Genomic DNA, 26,276 nt, shown 5'->3' on the forward strand with positions numbered 1-26,276 from the left:
CCTTCAGCCTGCTTCCTGCAGCTCAGTACGTCAACAAGCAGTACAACATAAATCAATAGGAGGGGGAGGAGGGGAGGGTGCTGTGTCAGTCAGTGAACTTCAGAGAAAAGGATTTTACGGTGAGTACAAAAATAGTATTTTCTTAACAGAAGAAAGCGCAGAATTGCAACATTACAGGGCCGCCTGCAACACTTTGCGGCCAAAACAGGCATCAGATGATGCGCTTACATCCACTTTGCAGAATTTGGTAAAAGTGTGAACGGGCGACCAAGTCGCCGCCTTACACTTAAATTTACTTGAGCGACTGACGCTTTATGTCGGAAAGCCCAAGAGGTTCCAATTGCCTGGTGGAATGGGCCATGACAGGAAAGGGGGGCACCTGGCCCTTCGAGGTGTAGGCATGGACCACAATCTGTCTGATCCACCTGGAAATGGTGGCCAACGAGACCGCCATTTTCGGACCAGCTACCGAAACTAACAGAGTCTGACTTCTGAAAGGGAGCCGTGGCAGACAAATATACCCTTAGAGCCCGGACCACGTCCAGGGAATGAAGGGCAGCCTCTTTAGGACATGTCGGTTTAGGACACAGAGATGGTAACACAAGGTCTTCATTGATGTGAAACATCGAAATCACCTTCGGGCAGAGAAAAGAAGGCTGCGGACGCAACGCCACCTTATCCTTGTGGATAACCAGATAGGGCGACTTGCAAGACAAGGCCGCCAGTTCCGAAACCCTCCTGGCCGATGTAATGGCCACTAGGAAGACCACTTTCTGAGAAAGTCAACAAGGGAATTTCCCTGATGTTCTCAAACGGCGGTTTCTGAAGCGCCAATAGCATCAGGTTCAGATCCCACAGGGACCAGGGTGGAATGCGCCGGAGGGACTACATGCCGGACCCCTTGTATAAAAGTGCTCACTAGAGAGAGACGCCAGGGGTCATTGGGAAAAAAAGCCAAGGCCGATATTTGTCCCTTAATGGTGCTTAAAGCCAATTTCTGGTCTACTCCTCGCTGTAGGAACGGCAGAATCCTCGAAACGGAAAAGGTGCGTGTACATCACCCCTTCTCCTCACACATGGAAATGTAGGACTTCCAGGTATGATGGTATATCTTCCGTCAAGATTTTCATGCCCTCAACATTGTGATTTCAACCGAGTCCCACAGGCCCCGGTTCCTTAGCACCTGGTTCTCAACAGCCATGCCGTTAAAACCAGCGATGGTAAAGCAGGATGGAGAATCGGACCTTGAGACTGGTCTTCTCGCATCGGTAGTTGCCAAGGAGCGTCCGCAACCAAGCGTACCAGGTCGGCGTACCGGCGTACCACAGACACAGAGGCCAATCTGGGGCAATCAGTATCACTGGAATCCCCTTGGCCTCCACTCTGCGGAACAGACATGGTAACAGATTTAGCGGAGGGAAGGCGTAGATCAGTCCGTACTGACCCGATGACGCGCCCGTCCAAGGATCTCTTGTCCTGGATTACGAATCTCAGCACCTTCCAATTGAGACAGGAGGCCAGGATATCCACGTCTGATGTGCCCTACCGCAAGCACAACAGCCTGAACACCTCTGGATGCAATGCCCATTCTCATTTTTCTACTCCCAGGATGTAAATGGCTGACAAGGCCAGTACATGTCGCTCTGCCCACTGAAGGATGTGAGCGACCTCCTTTGCTGCAGCCGAGCTTCTTGTTCCTCCTTAATGGTTGACATATGCCACTGCCGTGGCGTTGTCTGACTGGATCCTGATCGGACGCCCTCTTAGTCTCGTCGACTATGTAGCCTGATCGCTCGAGCACATTGATCGGCAACTTGGATTCCTCCCCCGACCAGAGGCCCTGGGTTGACTGTACTCCACCCCGGCCGGTCAGAATGTCGTCCGTTGTGATCACTGTCCAATGCAGAGGTAGGAACGACTTCCCGGACCGAAGTGCCGGGGACCTAAGCCACCAGAGTTCGGAGTTCCTGACTGCCTGGCTCAACCGAATCTGCCGATCCAGGGATAACGAATATTTGCTCCATTCTGTCAATATCTCCTTATGCAAGACTCTGGTGTGAAACTGGGCGTACGATACCGCCTTGAAGGAGGCCACCATGAGGCCCAGGGACTTGCATGCAGAAGCGCAGTGACGATCACCTGTGGTTCATCAATAGCTTTACCGCGGCTCTGAGAGTCTACAGTTTGTCTGAAGGGAGAAACACTCACTTCCACGGAGTCCAGCAGTAAGCCTAGGTACTCCAAACGCTCAGTATAAGCACCGACTTTTTGAGGTTCAACAGCCACCCAAATCCCTGCAGGGTCTGCATGGTGATCGCCACATCCTCCTTTAATTCTGAGGCAGAAGCTGCTCTCAGGAGGAAATCGTCTAGGCTACCTATGATTGCAATACCGCGTTGTCGCAACAATGCCAAAATTGGAACCAATAGGACTCGGGTGCTGATGCCAAGCCAAAAGGGAGAGCCACAACTGGTAGTGGGCTTCCCCTACTGCTAATTGTAGAAACCTCCGATGCCTGAGGTATATGGGTATGTGCAGGTACGCATCCTGGATGTCCAAAGACACCAGGGAGTCCCCTTGATTGAGTGCAGCGACAACTGAGCGAACAGATTCCATTCTGAACCTCTGTACTTTTGCCAAGCAATTAAGGGCTTTCAGGTCCAATATTGTAGTCCTCAAAAAGGAAGGGGTACATCCAGATTGGAGTAGAACACCTGAAACCTTTCCGATTCCGGAACAGGCACCATCACCCCGCGGCTTAGCAGGTCCCTTACTGCCCCCAATAGGGCCTCGCGGCAAGCCGGGAATGCTGGAGGGGAAGAATCTGTTTGGTGGCCAAACACTTAGCACTTTTGCTCACAGGCTTGCGGGTCTAGGGACACTTTTGTCCCTCAGAGGTCGACCTGTTGGACTGGGAGCTTTTAGCCGAAGTCCCGGACGGACGAAAAAGCCTCTTGAGCAGAAAATGAGGGCCCTCATCTGACTCCTTAGTCTTCTTGGCATGTGGGAGCAAGGTACTCTTCCCACCTGTGACATTCTTAATAATGTCATCCAACGAGGCTCCAAATAGCTGCTCACCAAGGAAGGGTAGATCAGCCAAGGCTTTTTTTTTGATGCCTGGTCCGTAGAACAGCATTTTAGCCAAATCAGGCGCCGCAGCACCACTGCCGACACTGAAGCCCTGGAGAGCAAAGGAAGCGTATCCAGGGCCGCGTCACAAAACGTACTTAAGGCCGTGCACTAATTGGTCTGCTAGTTCTCCAATTCACGGTGCAAACGTTTTTGCCCATTCAGTAAGTGTTTGCGACACTAGTACTGTGGCCAGTACTGGTCATATTGCTGACCCCACAACCGTAAATAAGGAACGGGCCCACTGCCTCTGCCTTTCTGTTGGTAGTTTCCTAAATGTAGGAGTCCCCTCTACCGGGATCGTGGTTAATTTGTTTAACCTGGATACTGGGGGGTGCACGACCAGAGGAGCCGACCATTTTTTAAGAAGGCTCTCCTCAAAGGGGTGAACCGCCATTTTTAGGGACCGAGAAGGTCCGTTGCAGGCTTCCCCATTCCTTGTATATGAACTTATCGAAATAAGTCAGATACGGAAACACTTTAGGTGTACGGGCTGGCTTGCGGGACCCAAAAGGGAACGCTGAAGAACCTGCTGTATCCTGAATTTTCAGGGTATCACGCACAGCTGTGATAAGTGCTCAAACTAGCATTTTGTCTTGTGCGGACCCAGATGGGGACTCAACCTCACTGTCCTATCGGTCCTGGTCAGTGTCATCTGAAACGGAGCAGGGGCCGCCAGTCTCAGCGGGGCCCGAGTCTGTGTAAGAGCTCTCCCCGGAGGAGGGGGGCGGGTGTCAGGGGCTGCTTTTTACCACCTTTGTGTCCGTACACTGCCTCCACCCTGGCAAAGAACGTTTCAAGGACCGCGACAAAGCATCCAAAAGGCACTGCAGTTTGCAGACGGGCTGGTTGCAATTGCAGGGAATTCTGGGGACGAAACACCAGTTTCTGAAGCTGTGCTTAGGACAGGTGCACAGTCCCATCCTCCTAGCTGCTGCAGACTGAGGGGCACCCACCGCAGGCCTCACCACCCCGACTGAGTGCTGCACCATTCAGTTACAGGTGTCTGCGTCCAGCATCAGCTCCCAGATGTCCTGAGCAAAAAAACAGGGACAGGGAGAGAAGGGAGGAGAGAGACCCCCTAATCGACCTCCCAGGGAATGCCCAGCTGCTCAATCCCACCGAGGCAGGAAGAGCCGTACTTGCCATCTGGACGAGCTGGGGACATCCCATCACGGAACCACTCCCGAGCAGTACGGGGTAGCTGCTTTCCACGGCACACTGTGACAAGGACATCGGTAGTCCGGTCATATGCGTGCCCCGGAGCGTTACACTCACCGACCGCCCCTGGAGCCAGAGGGGCATGTCGTGGCTGACCCAGCTCATAGCTAGGGTCTGCACATGCTCGATGGTCAGGCTGGGGAGACTACAAGGATCTAGACTATCCAGCCTGACACCCAGCTGGCTGTTGATGGCAGATCACATGATCTTAAAATCTTGCACATAAGGCAAACATTCAGCCAAAAATCCCAAGGACCGGTGGTCCCGCAGGGAGCCTAGGTCCTTCTTCACTAGCCAGAAAAAAAGCTGAGCTGCAAGAAGCAGGCTGAGGGGTTATTAACAGAGGGACCACCCCCTGTGTGGTTCACATGTATTACATGTTCTGCCTAGTCCTCTCCTGAAGGTGGCGTAATAACCTACGGTCAAGATTACTTGAGCTGTGTCAGTCAGTGAACAAAAGAGACTAGAGTTTTTATCAGGAATTCCAACCTTTTATCTGTTGGATCCTTAAGCATTTATGCATTGTTTACTGGACACGTTTTTTATTCACACTGGATATAGCCACGTCAACTGCTGGTACATGCCATCTGTTGGTAAATTTCTCCTCCATGGGATAGAGTACGGTGAATCTCTTTGGACGGAGAAAATGCTTATCTGAGCGATCCCATTCAGCCTATATAAGCTGTTCTAGTAATGCATGGACAAGAAACGCATGCAAAGGCTGTGAAGGTTTAACGGAACCCAATGAATAAAACGGATCTTTCAGCTGACTCGGTTAGGGGTAGCTTGGAAACGTAACGAACCATCTCCGTAAGATTGTACCAGCAATTTCTCAGATTGCGAGGGTGAAAAGGTTTCATCCACCATTGACAGAGTAATCTGTCTTTCCTCCTGATCATCTGAGGGTAACACCTCATCATGTACCCACTGTTCCCTTGATAAAAGGTCTAAAGGTGTGGGGGGAGGAGATCTACCATGCTTCCTATCACTTTGGATGGAGGATGTGATTAAAGCCACTAATCTTCCCTCTAGCCCCAACAGGGCGGAGGAAACGGCACCTTCAGTCACATATACAGGGGGCTGAGATGTGAGAAGCAGGTGCACCACCAATTGGTTCCAATGACTCACCCTGGCTTGCCCACATCTGGTATTTCAGGAGAAGATGACAGTGTGGAGGCACACTTTTTTGGTAATCAAGGTCTTTGTGGTGTCCTTTTTAGTAGGCATAGCCCTAAGCACAGAAGCAGAGGCACTATTTAAATGCACTAATTGCTGAACAATAGTCTGACAGTGTAATGCAGTGAATACAAGTTCAACCTAGCACTGGGAAAAATGTCCTTTTCATCTTGGGAATGCCCATTTGCAGCCCTTACTTTCCCCACTGCTCCTGTGTCTTGAGTGGGCAACCAGCTTGCTTCTCCTTGCTATACAGCCCAGGAGAGACTGCTGTCAGTACAATGTCTCCCCCTGCGCTTGCGCCATGCATCCTTGTGGACCTACTTCTCTCACACAGCACCGTGGCCCTGTCCCCTTTGTGCACACTTGCCCCCCCCTCAAAACGGTCCCCAGGCCCATCGGGGGGGTGATGGGGAGAGAGGCACAATGACACCAAACAGGGGGGGACCTTAGAGCAAAGAAAACAAGGCATTGGGTGAAGAGGGGGGGGGGGGTTGGGGGAATTGCAAGGGGAGCAACCCCCGTTGATTTCCCTAATCCTCTTGGTCCCCCCAGGGGGGAGAAATGCAAGATGGCAGATCTCTTACCTACAAGAGGAATCTGCTACTAATCCACACACAGACTGACACTGAGCTGAAGTGACGACAACAATTTTACAGTTCCTAGGCTTCTTCCCTTACCTTATCCTTGCCGCAGAATACTGTTGTAACAGACAGATCCAAACTTCCCCCATCACGGCGGGCTGCGTTAGCAAACCTTCAAGGGTTCCACTCCCTTGGACCTGTATCATCACCCCCCCCCCCCCACCAGGAAAAACTTTAGGTAATGTAGAAATGACCAAAGCCCTTGTTCCTGGGGTCCAGCCCTGCAAGGAGAGGAGTTACAGGCAAAACCTCCTTATGCAAGGCCCAGGTACCACCCCCCTTGGCCTCAGTGGCACTTTGGTTGAATCCGGTCTGTGGAGGCTATTTAAGTCCAGCAAGGATCCCTCCTGGAGCTCCTCAGAGCACATCTTCACTCATGACCAACACCTTAGACACTGGCAAAAAAAAAAAAACGCAGGTGCTTTCGGTAAGGGAGGCGTTATATAGGGAGGCAACTTACTGTTTAGGGTGTGCCACTGTCCATCACCTGAAGGTGGTCTGTAACCCACACAGTAATTACTATGGTGCTCTGTGTCCCGTGACGTACGATAAAGAAGATAGTATTTTTATAACAGCTTACCTGTAAAATCCTTTTCTTGGAGTACATCATAGGACACAGAGCCTTAAGTATTTACTTAGTAGGTTATAGCTACCTTCAGGTGCTGACACTGGCATACCCAATACAGGAAGATGACTCCTCTATATAACCCCTTCCAGGAGTACCTCAGTTTTTGTAGCCAAGCAATACAAGCAATATACTTAAAGTGGTGTAGCACACAAAAAATTAAAATAAAATAATATTCCTGTACGAAAAAAATAATTTGGAATTTTTTTACTTACCTCTAAATGGCTGTTGCTAGGGATCCCCTCAGTCTGCCTCCTTCAGTGCCTGGGCTTGTGACATCACTTCCCTGCGGCGCAGGAAGGGCTCAGCTCTGCCCCTTCCCTCCTGTCAATCATCTGGAACAAGTGACAGGTCCGAGATGATTGCGCGGCGCTGCTTGCGCATGCGCAGTAGGTTCCCGGCTGTGCAACAACAGCCGGAAGCCCAAAGCTACAATGCTGGCACCCCCGAACGAACGGAAGGGGGGGGGGACAAGCGGGGCTTCGAACCCCCGCATCGCTGGACCCTGGCACAGGTAAGTGTCTGATTATTTAAAGTCACCAGCTGCAGTATTTGTAGTTGCTGACCTAATTTTTTTTTTTTTTTTTTTTAATGGGCACACCACTTTAAATCCCATAAAAGAAGAGGGTGGGACCTCTGTGGCCTATGATGTACTCCAAGAAAAGGATTTTACAGGTAAGCTGTTATAAAAATCCTATTTTCTTTACTGTACATCATAGGAAACAGAGCCTTAAGTATTTACTTAGTGGGACGTCCCATAGCAATTCTAATTGAGGGGAGGGAGACACAACCCGTAGGGCACCCCCAGACCTTGAGGACTTATACTGCTGCCTGCAGCACACTGCGCCCAAAGGTGATATCGACATTCCTTCTTATGCCCACTTGGTAAACTTTTGTGAATGTATGGAATGGAGACCAAGTTGCGGCCTTGCAGATCTGAGCAAAGGAGGCCTGGTAACACACTGCCCAAGCAGCACTAACTGCTCTGGTAGAGTGCGCCTTAACTTTAATAGGGGGAATCTTACCGCTTAAATCATACTTTTGAATTATATCTCGCTGAATTCACTTAGCAATAGTGTATTTCAACACTGCCTGTCCTTATTTAGGACCCTCTAGCAGAATAAGACATCGGTCTTCCGAATCTGAGCAGTTTTCTTTAAACACATTTTCAGTGCTCTCACTACATCAAGGCAATGTAGTGATTTTTCTTCCCTGGAACATGATTTTGGGAAAAACCATGGTAGGACAATATCTTCATTCAGATGAAAGCCTGAAACCACTTTTGGCAAAAAGCCTGGACGAGGGCGCAACACCACTCTGTCCTCATGAATAACCAAATATGGCTCTTTACAGGAAAGAGCAGCCAATTCTGAAACCTTCCTTGCTGAGGATATAGCAACCAGAAACATCAGCTTCCTAGTCAGAAGGAGTAAGGGAACATGCTGTAATGGTTCAAATGGCAGTTTCTGTAACACTGACAAAATGAAATTCAAGACCCAAGGGGTTAATAGTGATCTAATTTGGGGGATTAATCTGCATCACCCCTTGCATAAAACCCTAGCCTAAAGAATCCGTAGTAAACGGTCTTTGAAATAAAACCGATAAGGCTGAGACTTGGCCCTTAATACTACTTAGGGCCAACGTCATCTCTACGCCCAACGGTAGAAAGGCAAGGATTCTGCCTATAATATATCTCCGAGGATGCCAACCCTTCGATTCACACCAGGAAACGTAAGCTTTCCAAACTCTATAATATACAGCTCTGGAAATTGGTTTTGTTGCAGAGATTAAAGTTGAGATAACAGACATGGAAAGCTCACGCTTCTTCAGAGTGTGGGTTTCAATAGCCAAGCCGTTAAATTTAGCGTTCGTAAAGTAGGATGGAATATCGGCCCCTGCGATAGCAGTTCTGGCTTTAGTGGGAGAGGCCAAGGACCCTCCACTGCTATCTTTACGATCTCTGCATACCATGACCTTCTGGTCCATGCTGGTGCTACCAGAATTACCGGCTTTCCTTCCAGCTTGATCCTGCAAAGAAGTCGAGGCAGCAACTGAATTGGTGGGGAAAGCGTAGATCAGTGAAAACTGATCCCACAGAGTTACCAGTGCATCTGTTGCGTATGCGAGTGGATCCCTTGTTCTGGACACAAAGTAGACTAACTTTTTGTTGAATCTGGATGCTAGAAGATCCATGTCCAGAGTCCCCCAACTTTGCCAAACAGTCCGAAACACTTCAGGGTGAAGAGACCATTCTCCTGGTAATAACTGCTGGCGACTTAGATAGTTCACCTGCCAATTTTCTAATCCCGGAATGAAAACTGCCAATGGGAATGGGACATTCCTGTCTGCCCAAGTTTAGGATATGGTTCACCTCGCTCTGAGCTGAGACTCTTGGTGGCCCCTTGGTGACCGATATAGACCACAGCCGTGGCATTGTCGGATTGAATCCGGACTGGACAATTCTTTAACCTGGAGGTCCTGGTTTTCAGAGCCAGATACACTGCCCGAATCTCTAGGATGTGGATAGGCAGGGCTCTTTCGAGTTTTGACCACTGTCCCTGGACTGTCGTCTCCTCTAGTACCGCTCCCCAGCCTGAGAGGCTGGCATCTGTCGTTACTACTTTCCAGATTATTGGACTGAAGGATTTCCCCCTCTGGCTTTGTAACCAACTGAGGCTTTGAGACACTCTTGGGGACAGCCACATTGGCAAGTCCACAGCTTGGATCGTCTTGTTCCAAGCAGAGAGGATTCTGTTTTGCAACAGTCTTGAATGGAACTGGGCATAGGTGACTGCTTTGAATGAAGCTATCATCTTTCCTAACAACCTCATGCAAAGGCGAATTGAAGGATTTGCTTTTGACCTGACTATCCCCGTACCAGCTCTTGTATGGAGCTGATCTTTGCTGGAGGCAAGAACACCCTTTTCTGGGCTGCATCTATGATCAGGCCTAAGTAATCCAGCCTTCTTACTGGTTTTAAGGAAGACTTCTCTAGGTTAAGAGAGTCACTGACTGGTCTATTAACAATAGATAGTCTAGGTATGCCAAAACGGTTATGCCCTGTGCCCTCAACCTGGCTAGAGGTGGGGCCAATATTTTTGCGAATACCCGTGGTGCTGTAGCTAGCCTGAAGTGTAAGGCCGCGAACTGTGCAGTTGTTCCACTTCGAAACGCAGAAACCTTTGGTGAGCGGGAAATATATTGACATGCCAATATGCGTCCTTGATGTCGATGGATGCCAGAAGTTCTCTGCCTTGTAGGATGGAGACCACTGACCTGATCAACTGCATGCAAAATGAGCGAATTTTTAGAACCCGGTTTAGTTTTTTTAGATATAGAATGGGCCCGACATCTTTCAGTTTTGGTACCGTAAACAGGTTTGAATAGAAACCTAAACCTTGTTCTTCTGTGGGGATCTGTAGGATTACCCCTTGAGTCAATCAATCTAAAGCTTGAAATAGGCATTGTCTTTTCCCTGGATCCTTGGGAACGTTTGATCTCACAAAGTGAGATAGTGGAAACTCACGAAACTCTAGTTTGTATCCTAGAGTCACTGTGGAGAGAGCCCATCTGTCCTGAGTTTCCCTCTGCCTGACGTCTGAGAAATGCAGACGTCTTCCCCCCCCCCACCTTGGTGAGGGGAGACGCCTCATGAAGAGGCCTTAGTATTTTTCTTTGTAGTTTTGTGGCTCCACGTGTTCTTTTGAGCCTGGGCCTGACCCTGCGATTTTTCTCTGGAATCTGACAGTGGAAGCCGTCGCCACTACCTACAGGTACATGCGCTTGGTGCAGGAAAGAAAATCAGTTTAAATGAAGGACGTTTATACTTTCTTTTGACTGGCAAAAAAGTACTTTTTCCACTGGAAATTGTATGGATGTATTTATCCAAATAATCGCCAAATAGTCACTCCCCATGAAATGGGAAACTAGACAGTAGGTTTTTGCATGGTGCTTCAGCAGAACAGCCCTTTAGCCAAAGGGTCCTACGCATGTGTACTAGCACAAGTGCAAGGCAAGGCGCCTGGAGAATAGAATCCTTTATAGCATCTATGGCAAAACCTAATGCTTTTGGTAAATCGGCCAACTCACTGGCCTGTTGTGCAGGGAGCTCATTGAGGGCCTCTGAACTGGTCTTTTAAGGACTGACAGATGCCTATAGCTGCAGGCTGAGCAATAGTACCTGCTAAAAAAAAATAAGTTTAAGCAGGAATTCCAACTTTTTATCTGTTGGATCCTTTAGTATTTGTGCATTGTCCACTGGACAAGTTAAACTTTTATTCACACTGGAAATCGCAGCATCTACTGCTGAACTTTCCATTTTTTGGTGAATTTTTCCTCCATAGGATAGAGAACTGAGAATCTCTTCGGAGGGAGAAAATGCTTATCCGGATGATCCCATTCAGTATAAATAAGCTTCTCTAGTAATGTGTGGGCTGGAAACGCATGCACTGGTTCTGAAAGTTTCAAGGAACCCAAAGAAGAAACCAGACTTTCAGCTGACTCTGTTAGGGGTACCATGAAAGTGGAGCGAACCATGTCCGTAAAGGATTTGTACCTCAGATTGTGAAGCTGAAATTTTAGCAGTTTTCTCTGCAGGAGTAATCGGTTTGTTTTTCCCCAATCGTTTGAGGGCAATACCTTATCCTGTCCCGACTGTTCCCCTGGTAAGGGGTTTGGAGTGGGGGGGGGGGGGGGGGATCTAGCACGCTTATCACCTTTAATGGAGGATGCGAGTAAAGCCGCTAACCTTCCTTCTAAGCCCTGCAGGGCAGAGAAAAATGCATCTTCAGTCACGTATACAGGGGCTGAAGTGTGAGAAGCAGTTGCACCACCAATTGCTTCCAATGACTCACCCTGGCTTGCCATATCAGGCATCTCCAGAGGATGACAATGCGGAGGCATGTCTGGAGTTCCCAGTGCCTCGGGGTGGTTTTGGTGCCTTAGTAGTAAGCCTTGAAGCCATAGTGCAAAGCACAAAAAGCAAAGGTACTCCAAGAACTGTTCTATTTATTTGAACAATAGTAGGAAAAACAGTGGAAGCATAGAATGAATGCTAAACAATATGTTTTTTCCTGTACTGCAAATGCCTGTGTAAACCCCTCACGTGCACCGGCGCTTCTGTGTCCTGCGGCAGCCTTGCTTCAGCTGCTCTGATAGACACTGTCTGCTTTAAGTTTTTTCAGGTGTGAGCCTGATTGAATATGCGCCACACCCTTTCCTGTGCTTTAGCAAGAGTCACCTCAGAGGGGAGGTGGGAAGGGTATTTACACAGCCTTTTTTGTCAGCTTTTCATATTTATGCTGGTTTAAACATAACATGTATCGCTATCCACTCAGTTTCCCCATTTAGGGGGAGAGAAGACACACACACACACACACACACACACACACACACACACACACACACACACACACACACCCCCCCCCCCCCCCCCAGCTGCTGAGACACACGCTGTATTAGCATAGATGTAAACAGGGTCCATACACGATTACTCCCTCTAGAGTTTTTAAGGTATTTTACAATATAATTGAAAAATAAAAAAAGTCAAAAAGGTTGGCTTTGCAGTTCCTATGCTTTCCTCTTACCTTTTCCTCACTGCAGGATACTGCTGTAAACAGACAGATCCAAACTTCACTCATTACGGCGGGCAGCATGGTTAAACCTTCAAAGACTGGGGTCCTTTTAATAGGCGTTCCCCTCCTTTGGACCATGTATAGCACCCCTCAGGACAGCTTTCTGTAATGTAGCAAGACCAAAAAGAGTCCTGGTTCCTAGGGTCCAGCCCTCAGAGGCACGTTAAAGGCAAAAACCCCATTCTTTTATGCGAGGCCCGGGTACCATCTCGAAGCCACAGTAGCAGGATGGATCCGGTTGTGGAGGCTTTTTAAATCCAGCATGGATCCCCCCTGGAGCTCCGCAGAGCACATCTTCACTTGTACCAACACCTTTAGACACTGTCGAAAAAACTGAGGTACTCCTGGGAGGGGGACAGGTTATATAGGGGAGTCAACTTCCTGTATTGGGTGTGCCAGTGTCAACACCTGAAGGTAGCTATAACCCACTTAGTAAATACTTAAGGCTCTGTGTCCTATGATGAACGATAAAGAACGTTTTTTTTTTTTTACGGATGCCCCAAACAACCAGAAAGTCTGAAGGACAGTAAACTGGTCCCCTTTTTTTTTTAAAAGAACGTTTAGAGCCCTCTGGCCTAGGTGATAGTGAAGGGCACATAAGAGGGGTGAGCAGCTGTAAAGATTCACAGGAGAGGGGAAGAGGTGAAAGACTCCAGAAATCCATTCGCATTAAAAAGGAGAATGTGTTTAAAAAAAAAAAAAAAAAAAAAGACATCTGTAGTACAGGGGAAGAGGTGAGAACCTGCAGATAATCTGTAATCAGCAAACTTAGCCGTTTACAAATATACATACAAAATACTTTGAAAAAAAAATCCATTTAAATGGCAGCATCTTTATAGTTGCATCAAGATCTTTCACAAGCATTTAAACAACTGAAAAGTGCGTATAACAAAGATAGATGAACATATTTGGGGACCAGCATTTGACAAAACTTGAACACCTGAGCTGAGGGCTTGATCAAACTTGTTTTGACTCTAAGAGCCAGATAAAGTTAGGAGACAGTTTTTTGTTTTTTTTTAACCACTTGCCTACTGGGCACTTTCAACTTCCTGGCAGGCAAATTTTCAACTTTCAGGGCTGTCACATTGCGTGGTCATGTAACACTGTACATTTTTATTCATCATTTAACACAAAGGTCTACAAGCAAATATGCAGTATAAGGGCTTTTTTGGGCCATTTTCCTTTCTTCAAACGGTCCATCCAGGATTCCCACGCAGGGGTTTCAACTTCAAAAGCAATAATGAAATAACGAATGGAAAATACCAAGCCACCTGGTTCTCTTGTCAGCACTGCTGTTCAGGCATTGACCTCAGTCCTCTTGACCCTGTAACTGTGGTCCCTGTTCGGTACCCACGGTGACACTCTGCTTTGTCAGACTGTCCTGTGCCAACAGGCACACTTTTGCCTTGCACGCCTAGACTCCTCAGGAGGGTGAATCCCAGAAACCTTGCTGGAACCCTGGCTCTGCTACAAGCCCAGGACCCACCTGCACAAACAAGCCAGACTCCTGGCTGTTCCCAAAAACCTGGTCCCAGGATTGGATATTCTATCCCACTCAGATCGCTATGAAAAGGAACAATGCCTTAAAGGAGAAAGTCACCAACTAGGACAGGTCTGACATATGGGATAGAAACAAAAAAGGCTGCTTTGCATAAGAGTTCATATAAGGGGGGGGGGGAAATGTTTAAACCAAAAAGTACAGCGCTTGATGGGTTCAAACGGAGAGAAAACCAAACAGAGCCCAAAGGAAGCACTCCGAAGCCAGGAGGTATTTGAAAGACAAATGACAAGGCCTCGATCTGTCCTTTTAAAATTGCTTAAGGCCAAGTTCTGGTTAAAACCGTATTGTTGGAAGGACAGAATGCAAGGCACAGATTCATTTCTTGAATTTAAGTGCCTGTGTATTTTTGCCACATTCGGCAAAAAGGAATTTCTAGATACAACAGTAGATCTTCCTCAAGGTGGCTTATCTTGTTTTTAGCAAGGCAGGAGCAACAGACTCAGAAACCCCCCTCTCTCTTTTAAGACCTGGGCTTCAACAACCATGCTGTTAAAGCCAGAAACTTAAAAGCAGGATGGAATAGAGGGCCCTGAGATTGTAGATCTGACCTTTAGGGAAGAGGCCAGGGGTCATCTGCTGTTGGATGTCTGAGTATATCTGTGTACTAGGTTCTCCTGGGCCAGTTCAATGCAATAAAAAAACAAAAAAACACACACACACACACACACACACACACACACACACACACACACACACACACACACACACACAGAAACTTAAAATGTAATACTTTGTGCAAAATCCTTTGTTGGCAAATGAGTTTCAAGACACCTCCTGTATGGAGAAACTAGTCACATGCATTGCTCAAGTGCGATTTTGGCCCATTCTTCCACACAGTCTTCAAATCTTGATGGTTCCGTGGGCCTCCTCTATGAACTCTGATCTTTAGATCTTTCCATAGATTTTCTATCGGATTCAAGTCAGGTGATTGGCCGGGCCATTCTAGCAGCTTTGTTTTCCATCTTTGAAATCAATTGAGCGTTTCCTTGGCTTTGTGTTTGGGATCATGGTCTTGCTGAAACGTCCACCCTCATGCCATCTTCCATATCCTGGTAGATGGCAACAGATTTTTATCAAGAATGTCTTGGTACATTTTTCCAATCTTCCTTCCTTCAATGATATCAAAGTTTGCCAGTACCGTATGCTGCAAAAACCACCACACCATGATGTACCCACTTCCAAACTTCACTGTTGGTATGGTGTTTTTGGGGTGATGTGATTTGCCATTTGACCTCCAAAGCGTTCAATTTTGGTCTCATCTGACCAGACTATTCCGCCCAGTATTTCACAGGCTTGTCAAAATGTTGTGCAGGAAACTTTAAATGTGTTTCAACTTGCTTTTTCTTCAGCAATGGAGTCTTGCATGGTAAGCGTGCTTACAGACTGTGGAGGTTGAGTTCCTTACTTCTTGTTCCCTTTGAAAAAATTGTATCTGCCAATTTCAGGCATTTCTGAAGCGCTCCATAAGTGGTCTTTGGCTCTTGGACAACACCGATAATGCTTTTCACTCCTCTGCCAGAAATATTTGCAAGGAGCACCTAGTCATGGCCTGTTTATGGAGAAATAATGTTCTTTCCACTTCCAGGATTACGGCCCCAATGGTGCTCACTGGAATACTCAGAAGTTTAGAAATCCTTCTGTAACCAAAGCCATCATTAGGTATTTATAATGCACTAATAAGGTTGCAAAGGTCTTGAGAGCCCTTTGCTTTTACCCATCATGAGATGTGTCTTGTATGACACTTTGGCAATGAGACTTTTTTTTAGGCCATCAGTTGAGACTGAACCAGCAGGATTGTTTTCCAATTACTGATAGATTTCAGCTGGTGCCTTGGATTTCCATGTCTTTTTGCACCTCCCTTCATGCGTTTAATACTTTTCCCTGTGTCACTCCATTTTATTATTTTATACACACACGTATTCTCAGAGATTTGTGAGCCATCTATCTCTGAAAGAGAAGATATAAATAGAGAGATGGAGATTTAAAAAATAATATATACACACACACACCCTCTGGAAAGTCCCCTGCTACAATGGATTTTTCGGCTCAAGGCATGATATGTGTGCATAGTTTGACACTAAAACATCATCTGTAAAAAAAAAATTGCTGAAAGGGATGTTGCATTGAAGAGTTCCTCAATGGAATTGTGCACGATACAGCCTTGAAGAAGACTACCATGAGGCCTAGAAAATCGTATTGTGGGATGTTGCTTTTATCTCAATTCTCAAGCAGGATTACCTTTTCTGGAGTTCAAAATTATTGCTTAGGATGTGTGTAGAACCAGACCAAAGAATTCCAGGCAAAGAAGACTGGAGAGTAAGATTCTTAAAATTGATCACACAACCAAAGTCCTGGAGCATCTGGCTAGTTGGTCTGTGATCTGGATGCCCAGATTTCTAAGTAGGGCAAGAAAAGGTGGTGTAGGACCTTTGTGAATACTGGAGTAGAGGATAGGCCAAAAAGCAGTGCAACAAACTTGAAGTGACTGATGAAGTGCTGAGGATATGGATAAATGGGAACAGTGTTGGGCCACTTCTGATGACATCTTTGTGACGAAACTCATAAGGCGGAGTCATTTGCACGGCATCCGGTTTGGTCAGTGGAATGCATCACGACCCGGACTTTGTTTTTTGTACACAACACCTGTATTCGTTTGGATTCCTGTCAGTTTACCCATTATCTTGCGCAAAAAAAAAAATATATACGTGTTCTATGGAGTTACCCTATGGGCATCATTGTCTTTTCATGAGCTCATTTGGGGCAAAGGAGATCAAAGAGGCTGCCATGAGGACCCCCATACAGTCAATTGTTACTTAGGAGGCTAGTTACCCTTTGATGGGTAGTGTTATCTGATGAGTGCACGAGTGCGACATGAAGATATTGCCCGATTGCATGCATGTTTTGGCAGTACCCATTTCACTTTAATTTCATTATTGGAAAATTTCTGCAGATAAGAACTTATGGCCTTTTATTTGCATTTATGGATTCTACTTAATGTTATCATTAAGGTTATCATGTTCACAGTCATCACTGTAATACTTTATGTTATCATTGCACAGCTGCACTTTATGGTATAATTACCTAATCTCTGCACTTTTGAGGTTGTTTATATTTTTGTGTTTTTTTGTTGCACATATTACTTTATTCTGTTACATGAGAACACATTTCGCATTAGCGGTGCCAATTCCACTAGCCATTATTGTACTTCATTTTGGCCATCTACCTTTTGGTGGTTTGTATATGTGGAGGCAGCAGCTATTAGGATCTTCCTTTAATCCATAGCGTGGAACTATTCAATTTTTTCCTTCAGATTTGAATAAAATCCACTGAATTTGTCTGGTATAGTACTGGAGCATGAGATGGTTCAGGGCATTCTGAAACTGACTCTCCTTGGCCATTTATTGGTCAATTTTGGAGAGGAAAGCTGTAAGGAGAGTAGAGTTTTGAACTCTTTTGTACCACTGATTGAACCTACAGGTCTGGGACATCTGGGACCCAGAGGGAGGCACACTCTTAAAGACATCCCTTACAAGTGAGGGTGCTCCTCCTTTGGGGAAGACTTTCTGGGCTTTGTGGCCCAAGTCTTGCACTGTATGAAAGAGCCTAATTTAGGTTGTGAAGTTGAAGCCTGGATAGAGCAGTTAGATGCTCTGCATGCTATGAAGAGGCAGGGTCTCCCCTACTGAGCAGGTTTTGGGATCTTCCACTGTGGTGTAAAACCTTCTCTTCAGTGAAAGTTAATGAATCAGTCAAGTGCCACTCCAAAAAAGGGTATTCCTTGTAAAAGCATACAAGTGAAGCACTTTTTAAAAAAAAATTACAGGCAACATTAGCTGTCCAGGCTATCTGTAGAACATTTGAAAGAAGGGACATATTCAATAGGTAGAACTTGGGAGTAGTTAATCATAGATTTCACATTCTCTGTTAGTGAACAGGGAATGCTTTAAAAGTTTTTTTTTTCAGGTTTCTGTACCCAAAAGGAGCACAGCAAGACTAGGAGGATTTTGCGTATGGCAGCAGTGAGTTTTTTCATGTTCGCAAGAATACTGCATGAAGCTCAATAGTGGCAACCTAGGGAAAAAAATCTTCCACAGCTTCATCCAATACTGCCTTAATAAGGTCTTCTTCCTCCCCCTTCTGTGTCTGCCTCGGCGCCTAGGGTAGACATATCAGGATCTACCTCCAGTAAAAAAACAAGAGTAGGAGGAGAAGAGAAATTGTGTTTTTCAGCTCTGGGCAAAAGAGGACTGTGTTAAGGTGGTCAGTTGTGACACTGAAATCCTGCTTCTGTCCAATAGGCCACTTGTTGCGTGCCTAAAGCAGTGTTCGAATCAGATGCAGAGACTGATGTTTGAAGCAGCTCCTGCTCTGCTGCAAAAGGGGGCATCATCACTCTTTAGCAGAGCGAATGTTGCAATGGATTCCTTTTGGCCTGTTCACCATAGCTTAGTGTGATGGTGATCCCTTGTGGGGTATTTAGAGTAGGTTGCAGAGTATAGGACTAGCGTGTACAGAGAAGAAAAAAAAACCTAGGTGTCCTTTAGAGAATTCTCATGGTGAAAAGGTGGGAGGAAGTGCCCAAGTACCTTCTAAGGACTCTAGGTTTTAATGAGGGTAATGTGTGCTACCTGTGGCATGTATAACCACTTCAATAGCAGGCACTTACACCCCTTCATGCCCAGGACAATTTTCATCTTTCAGCGCTGTCACATTTTGAATGACAATTGCGCGGTCATGCAACACTGTACCCAAACTAAATTTTCATAATTTTCTTCCCACAAATAGAGCTTTCTTTTGGTGGTATTTGATCACCTCTGCAGTTTTTAATTTTTTGCTAAACTAAAAAAAAAAGAAAAAAAAAATGTTTGAAAAAAAAAATTTTTTTTTAGTTTTTCATAAAATTTTGTTTTCCCCTTCACTGATGGGCACTGATATGTAGAACTGATGGGCACCAATAGTGCCCATCAGTGCTGCCGATATACAGCACTGATAGGCACAAATAGGCCGCAATGATATGCAGCACTGATGGGCCCCGACAGAGGCTTATCACGATCAGAGATGTGGGGTGTCAGACTGACACGCCGCACACGTCGTGATGGGTGCCCCCATGGGTGTGCGCCGGCATGTTATCCTACTGGATGTCATATGACGCCCAGTCAGGATAACAGAACCATTTCCCAGACATCATTCTGCATACTGCAGGCGGGAAGTGCATAACACTTGGTCATTCACCCGAGACCATGCTCTGAATGGTTAAGCTTCAGCTCAAAAATTTGACAAGCCTATACTGTAGTTAATATCTTTCAAATATCACCCGGTCCTTTAAATAACAGTCAAAAGCATACAGGATGATCCAGTCTTATCCATCTATGATGCTGGATTGTACATAAAGTCCAGGCTTCGCCTGTCAGTGGGAACAACCCCAAAAGGTATCCAAAGAGCTGGGTTCTACAAGGATGAATCATGGCCTTAGACCTGTCTAGCAATCTGCAGCTGAATAATTGTGATGCACTATGTGCCAAGATGAGCGCCCACCCAGGATTCAGTGTTTGAAGCAGCATTACAGGTTGTGCAAATAGGCAAGCACAGTTTTATTTGTGGCATTAGATGGTAGTGAGAAACTGAATTAAGAATTTGAAGATAAAATAATAAAAATAAGGTGGTTAAGCCAAGAGCGATTTCCCCACGAAGAAGAGGTCCAACACATTAGGAAACTAGATAAAAAGTGTGACTCGCAAAGTGGGGTAGGGTTATAGTGCAGACGCCCATTTTGCAGGTCTTGAAAAGCTTTCCCAGTGTCCAGTCACCTGAAGGTAAAAGCCTATAATCCAGGGTCTTTACATTGCCTGTGCACCATATGATTAAGGTTTAAATTTAATAATGTGCAGCTGGTACCATATGTTTCAATGTTCATTTGGTAACAGCAGCTTACAACCCATTACTTTTGTCTGCATAACCTGCTTGGTAGTATAGTACAGGTTTTTTTTTTTTTTTTTTTTTTTTTTTTTTTTAACAGGGTTTCTCAGACTAACCGAAACCCATACCAGCGCTATATGCCTAAAAGCAACATGTATTCAAATCTCTGCAAAGAAAGAATTAAATAAGTGAGAAACCAATGAAAGATATTACATCCTATGTTTACAAGTCACCAAAATGCAAGAAGGGGGAGTGGGGTGAATGTGCAATCCTGTACCTACCTATGGTGCAGTTTGTGGTTATTTTCCTTCTTTTGGGGTTATGCCGTAACAGCTCTAGCTCCCTCTTTGTTGGCTCCCACGTTGAATACTTTTCTCCAACACCTAGAGTGAACATGCACAAAAATAATTTCAAGTGCAATGTAAATGAATGTATCCACCATTAAAAGTACAAAATATATGTGTGTACATAATAAAAAATAAATAAAAATAAAAAAAAGGTTGTCCTCACAAGGTCAAACAGACAAAAACATTCTTACAAGTACTTCCTTAGCTTTAATCACTTGAAGACTACCATGTTATAGTATAACTAAAAGCCAAATGTAATTTATTATTTTAGATTTGGATAGTGTGGGGAGGGATTAGAAAATCTGTTATTGTTGTCTGTGCCCCCGTTAGGCCTGGTTCACACTGGTGCGACATGACATCTGCGACTGTCGATCCGACTTTGCCCTTCAACTTCGATCTAACACTGATCCGACTTCCATGCAATATTAACGAATGGGACCCGATTTAGGGAAAAGAAGAAAAAAAAAAAAGCGTCCGATCAAGTTGGAGCTACAACGGGTGACATTATTGGGGGTGGGGGGGGCATAGCGCTGTTTTTTTAAATACATTTTGCAGTGCCAACATTGCTGAGCACATGTTGCGTGTCACAAGTCGGATCAGTTAAGATGCTAATCTGGATGCCACATTTCGTTAAATTAAACGGGCTGAAGTCGGACCAAAAGTTTTGTAGGAACCTTTTTAAAAGTCAGACCGACACAAGTTGGACCAGTTAAGACAGCTCCCATAGGGAAACAATAGGATTTTTTTCATCATACTTACCTGTAAAATACTTTTGAGTACATCACAGGACACAGAGCCGATAACTACCTGGGTTATATGCCACCTATAGGTGAATGGACACTGGTAGATCAAATCAGCACAAAAACAGGAAGTCCTCCCCTATATAACCATTCCTACACAGGAAGCGCTTCAGTTTTGTAGCCAGCAATAAATCCCCAAAAGAGGGGAGGGAACTCTGTGTCCTGTGATGTACTCAAAGAAAAGGATTGTACAGGATGATGAAAAAAAATCCTATTTTCTTTAACGTACATCACAGGACACAGAGCCAGTTATTATAAATATAATAACTACTTGGGACATCTCATCCTGTAGCTATATAAGGAAAAGATCAAATAGTGGCCATGCACACCTGGGTCACTGACACCCGACGACGGAAAGCCCAAGATACACCCACACAGCTGGTAGAGAATCTCTCCCCAGGAAAAAAGGGGTGGGGGGGGGGGGGGGGATTTTTCCCTTTAAACCATCAGCATCCAATGATAAACTGACAGAACCACTGCTAAATAATCAACCTGGATGCCACCTGCCCTTTCTGGGCTCTTCTGGCAGCATAAACAAGGATTCCTGACCTGTGCCGACAACTCAAGTAGACCGAGTGCCTGAACTACCTCTAGAGTATGTAGCGTTCTCTCCTGCCAACTGTGGATTGGGAGAAAAATAAAAAGGCAAAAGACAAGACAATGTCCTGATGCAAGTGAAAACTAGAAACCCCTTTAGGCAATAAAGATGGATTAGGACGCAACATCACCTTATAATGCAAGGCCAAGAAACGGCTTCTTGCATGAAAGAAGAAAATAAAGACTATTATTAGGTGGACTTTATACGGCACATGAGTACTCAATCTAAAAGGTATTAGAAATATTTTATTATTTAGTTATCAAAAATTTCAGTCACAGAAGTACAACAATTATTTTAATAAAACATAATATTGCTTGACCCATACTACCTGACCACTGTTTTATGTTTTACTAAAATAATTATTGTACTTATGTGACAGTTTTTATGTGTATGAAATTTTGATAACTAAATAATAAAATATTTCTAATATCTTTTAGATTGAGTACTCATGTGCCGTGTCCACCTAATCGTTTTTTTTTTTTCATAATCCATATTGGGATGTTGGCACATTAATATTGGTGTGTTCGCAGTGTCACCCAGCGATGCATACCATTTCTTTTAAACACTTTCTTATTCTCATATTCTTGCATGAAAGATCTGCCAACTGACACTCCACTTAGTTAAGTGACAGCAACCAACGAAGCCACCTTTCCGAGATAAAAGGACTAACAGAATCCCCCAATTAGTTCAAAAAGTGGCCTCTGTAAGGACAGACCAGATCAAATTCAAGTCCCAAGGACACCAGAGTGGCCCGAGAGGCGGGACTGTCCAAGTTAGATGCTATAGGAATCCAGGAGTGAGAAACAATGGTCTCTGGAAAAAAATGGATAGGGACAAACTGACCCTTAACGGTACTTAAGGCCAATCTTTGCCTACTGATTAGAGGAAAAAATATATATCTCCCACTCACATATTTCTGCGTGTGCCACTTCCTGGCTTTACCCCAGGCAAAAAAATATTTTCAAATCCTGTAATTAAAGTTCCCCAAAGCTGGCTTTCAGGGGCTCAACAGTGCTGAGATACAGGACTCAGGACCATTAGGTTCCACTGGACTGGGAGTGTCAACGGAGCAACCCCTGCAAGACTCGCTATGTCAGTGTACCAAACCCTACTGGGCTAATTCCAACACTAAAATTTGTGAAAAATCTGGGAGGTGGTAACACTAAAGATGTGTCCGAAGCCGAAACAGAGGCAAAACCTCAAATAAGGGAGAACTGGTCCCTAAGGTGTTACCAGTATATCTACCCCTATTGGCAGTGCGACTTTCGTCCCAGACACACCTGTCTCAACTAGTAATCTAGTAAAATTCACCTATAGAGTTCCCCCTGCCACTATTCAATCCCTGGAATACGTATTGGCGATAGAGACAGAACTTTTTGTACTGTCCCAGAAAGAATGTGGTTCACCTCCGAGTCGCATGACCTCTGGTGCCTCCCTGGTGGTTGATATATATGCCTGCTGAGGCATTTCCAGATTGATCCTACTACTGGTTTGTCCTATAATCCAGAGCAAGGCGTACTGGTCAAAAGTTCCAAGATATTGGACAGTATTCTGTCCTGTGGAGAGCAAGCCCACTGAACTGTAGCCACCCTCAAATCAACTGCAGAGACTGGCATCAGTGGTTATCTTCCACATTCCTGAAAAGGAAGAATATCAACCACCAATTTTTGCTCTGCAACACCCCGGGAACAGAGCCTTCAGGCAATCCAATGCCTGGATCTTCAAGCTCCACATAGAGAATGATCCTCTAGCAAGACCTGGAGTAGGGCTGTATGTAGGGAATGTGCTTCGACCTAAAAAACAGCTTCCTCCTGCAGAAATATATGAAATGAGCCCATGGAATCAACTACTTCCTGAGAAAAGATTGAGGTAATGAGTATTGAGGCATCTTCAGCAAGCCCAGCACTGGGGCTAGACACCTTGTGAACCCTCCAGAGCTGTGGCCAACCCAAAGGGAAGACTCACAAAAAAAAAAAAAAAAAAAAAAAAGGACTTTCCACTGCAATTACAGAAATCTTTGATGAGCCTGGAAACAAACTGCCACATGCAAAATCTACCTTTTGCAGAAAGGTCATCACTGAACAGATCTAGCTTATCTGAAACAGAAGGATGCTCAGCAGCTTGAAATCCTAAAATACACCTCATGTCCCCATTTGGTTTTGGAACTACTACTATTTGTCTCACAATAATGAGCTCATAACTTCTGCTTCAAGAGCCAATGCAAAAGACGGAGGACACTGTGGCAGACTCAGACAGTCCCAAAGAGGTGCACTTAACCTACCAGGCTTCTGCTGTCTAAAGAATAAGCAAACCACGTCAGACTACCCTAAAAACTTGTGGTCTGAGATACTTTCAAAACACTGCAGCCTCAGATGCCTCTCACTTCAAAGGGGGAAAAAACAAAACAATCCCCCCCCCCCCCCACCCCCGATATCGGTGAAACAGGAGACATGATCACTGGATCGGAGGGTGGTGTACCTGCCTACCGAGGCCGCCTCTCTCTTCTGGAGTCATTTAGCTATTCTACAGACTACAGTCTAAGACTATATTAGACAAAAAAATGAAAAACGTAATTCCACAAGGATGCAGGCCTAGGCAACGTTGGTCCACCGCTATACAACACGGTAGGTATGCAAGTATGCCATTACGTGGGTATGTGTAATTATATATATATATATATATATATATATATATATATATATATATATATATATATATATATATATATATATATATATATATATATATATATATATATATATCTTTTGGAGTAAAAATCTAAAGATAGCTTTCCAATTTAGATGCATTAATAATTTTGTTTAGTTTATTCAGCATGAATTGGAGTTTAGTTATGTAGCATGAGGCTGTATATTCTGCAATATTTCCATTTTTGGTAAACTCATTCAATAAATCCAAGCTGTGCAACCTGAGAACATGCACTGTATTGATGCATTCACACAATTTCGCAGTAACCATAAGATAAATCAAAGTTCAGAAATATTCCTTTATCCCATTTTGCAACACCTATGTACACTACAAACCGTATGAATTGGTTAGGATATTGCGGTTTTAATAACCTGACAGCTTATTATTCTAAACAGACTCTTTAATATTTGCAAACAATGAAGGTTTCACAACTACCAGCAAGAACGAGTCCTTCCTTTAAAGAGCACTTGTCATTTCAGATCCATCAAGGCTGCACCCGTTAGCGGGCATCCACTCACCTGCTGCTGCCACACCTCTCACCTTGTTGTATTACTGCCGCATCACCAGCCATCCTATTAAAGTGAATGGGACTGACGGTGAGTCAAGAGCAAGTCAGAGGAGGAGCCACTGCAGGACAGATGATAGATGCTCTTTAAAAATGATTTAAATGAGAGTTTATTTAAATCAAGCCCTTTTACTAGCGATTTTAAAAATTACTTAAATCAAATCCTTCCTGAGTAAAATGCAAACAAACACCTATTTATACAGTTTTACATAAATAAGCACATATCTATACATGCTTTTATAGAATATGCATTTATGCACACGTGCTCATGCAAAGTTGTTATGCTAGCAAGCATGCGTTTATTCAACATTTATGCAAAACGTGCGTTTATGTGCAATCATGTGTCTGTGCGACACGCGCCTTGCGCAGGCACGAGTCTGTGCGACACGCGCCTTGCGCAGGCACGAGTCTGTGCGACACGCGCCTTGCGCAGGCACGAGTCTGTGCGACACGCGCCTTGCGCAGGCACGAGTCTGTGCGACACGCGCCTTGCGCAGGCACGAGTCTGTGCGACACGCGCCTTGCGCAGGCACGAGTCTGTGCGACACGCGCCTTGCGCAGGCACGAGTCTGTGCGACACGCGCCTTGCGCAGGCACGAGTCTGTGCGACACGCGCCTTGCGCAGGCACGAGTCTGTGCGACACGCGCCTTGCGCAGGCACGAGTCTGTGCGACACGCGCCTTGCGCAGGCACGAGTCTGTGCGACACGCGCCTTGCGCAGGCACGAGTCTGTGCGACACGCGCAGGCACGAGTCTGTGCGACACGCGCCTTGCGCAGGCACGAGTCTGTGCGACACGCGCCTTGCGCAGGCACGAGTCTGTGCGACACGCGCCTTGCGCAGGCACGAGTACCACTGGTGGGAGCGGAGGTGGTAATGACAGACCAGGACTCAAACAAAGATGGTTTCCAAGGAGGAAAATTCTGGAAATAATACAACCTCACTTTTGTTCTCAGCACTCAGTAATTTTTTACCATTTTCAGAATTTTCCTCCTTGGAAACCATCTTTGTTGAGTCCCGGTATGTCATTACCACCTCAGCTCCCACCAGTGATACCCCTAGGGGTTTTCTGATCCATGTTGGCGCTTTACTACTGCATAGACACACACAATGTAAGTACTTTTGAGAGTGGTTTTGGGGGGTTTTTCCTAGGTAAGATTACCTCTAATTATTCTATTTTATCTTAATCTTCTGTGACAGGGTCAGACCTTACAGATATTCTTGTTACTGTTATACTACAGCATTCAGTTTTCCATGTGCATGCTTCTGAAGAGTATGAATCCACAAAATGCATAGAGCTATTATATGCCATGTTTCTATGCCAACTATTTTTTATTGATTTAATGATCACTTGTA

At 45.3% G+C, this 26,276-nt stretch overlaps 1 protein-coding gene across 7 annotated transcripts in view; it reads right to left on the reverse strand.

The window, feature by feature from the left end:
* Positions 1 to 26,276, reverse strand: part of LOC143924449 (ubiquitin carboxyl-terminal hydrolase 22-A) — a 221,187-nt gene that overhangs the window by 88,883 nt on the left and 106,028 nt on the right. For all 7 annotated transcript variants that reach the window (XM_077448773.1, XM_077448771.1, XM_077448770.1 and 4 more), the window contains one exon: positions 20,187 to 20,288. In XM_077448773.1, coding sequence (XP_077304899.1) covers positions 20,187 to 20,288 — 102 coding nt within the window. The remainder of the gene's footprint in view (positions 1 to 20,186; positions 20,289 to 26,276) is intronic.

The sequence above is a fragment of the Lithobates pipiens genome, unplaced genomic scaffold (assembly GCF_037356315.1).
Source record: "Lithobates pipiens isolate NorthernLeopardFrog02 unplaced genomic scaffold, aLitPip1_a1.2 Scaffold_22, whole genome shotgun sequence".
NCBI lineage: Eukaryota > Metazoa > Chordata > Amphibia > Anura > Ranidae > Lithobates > Lithobates pipiens.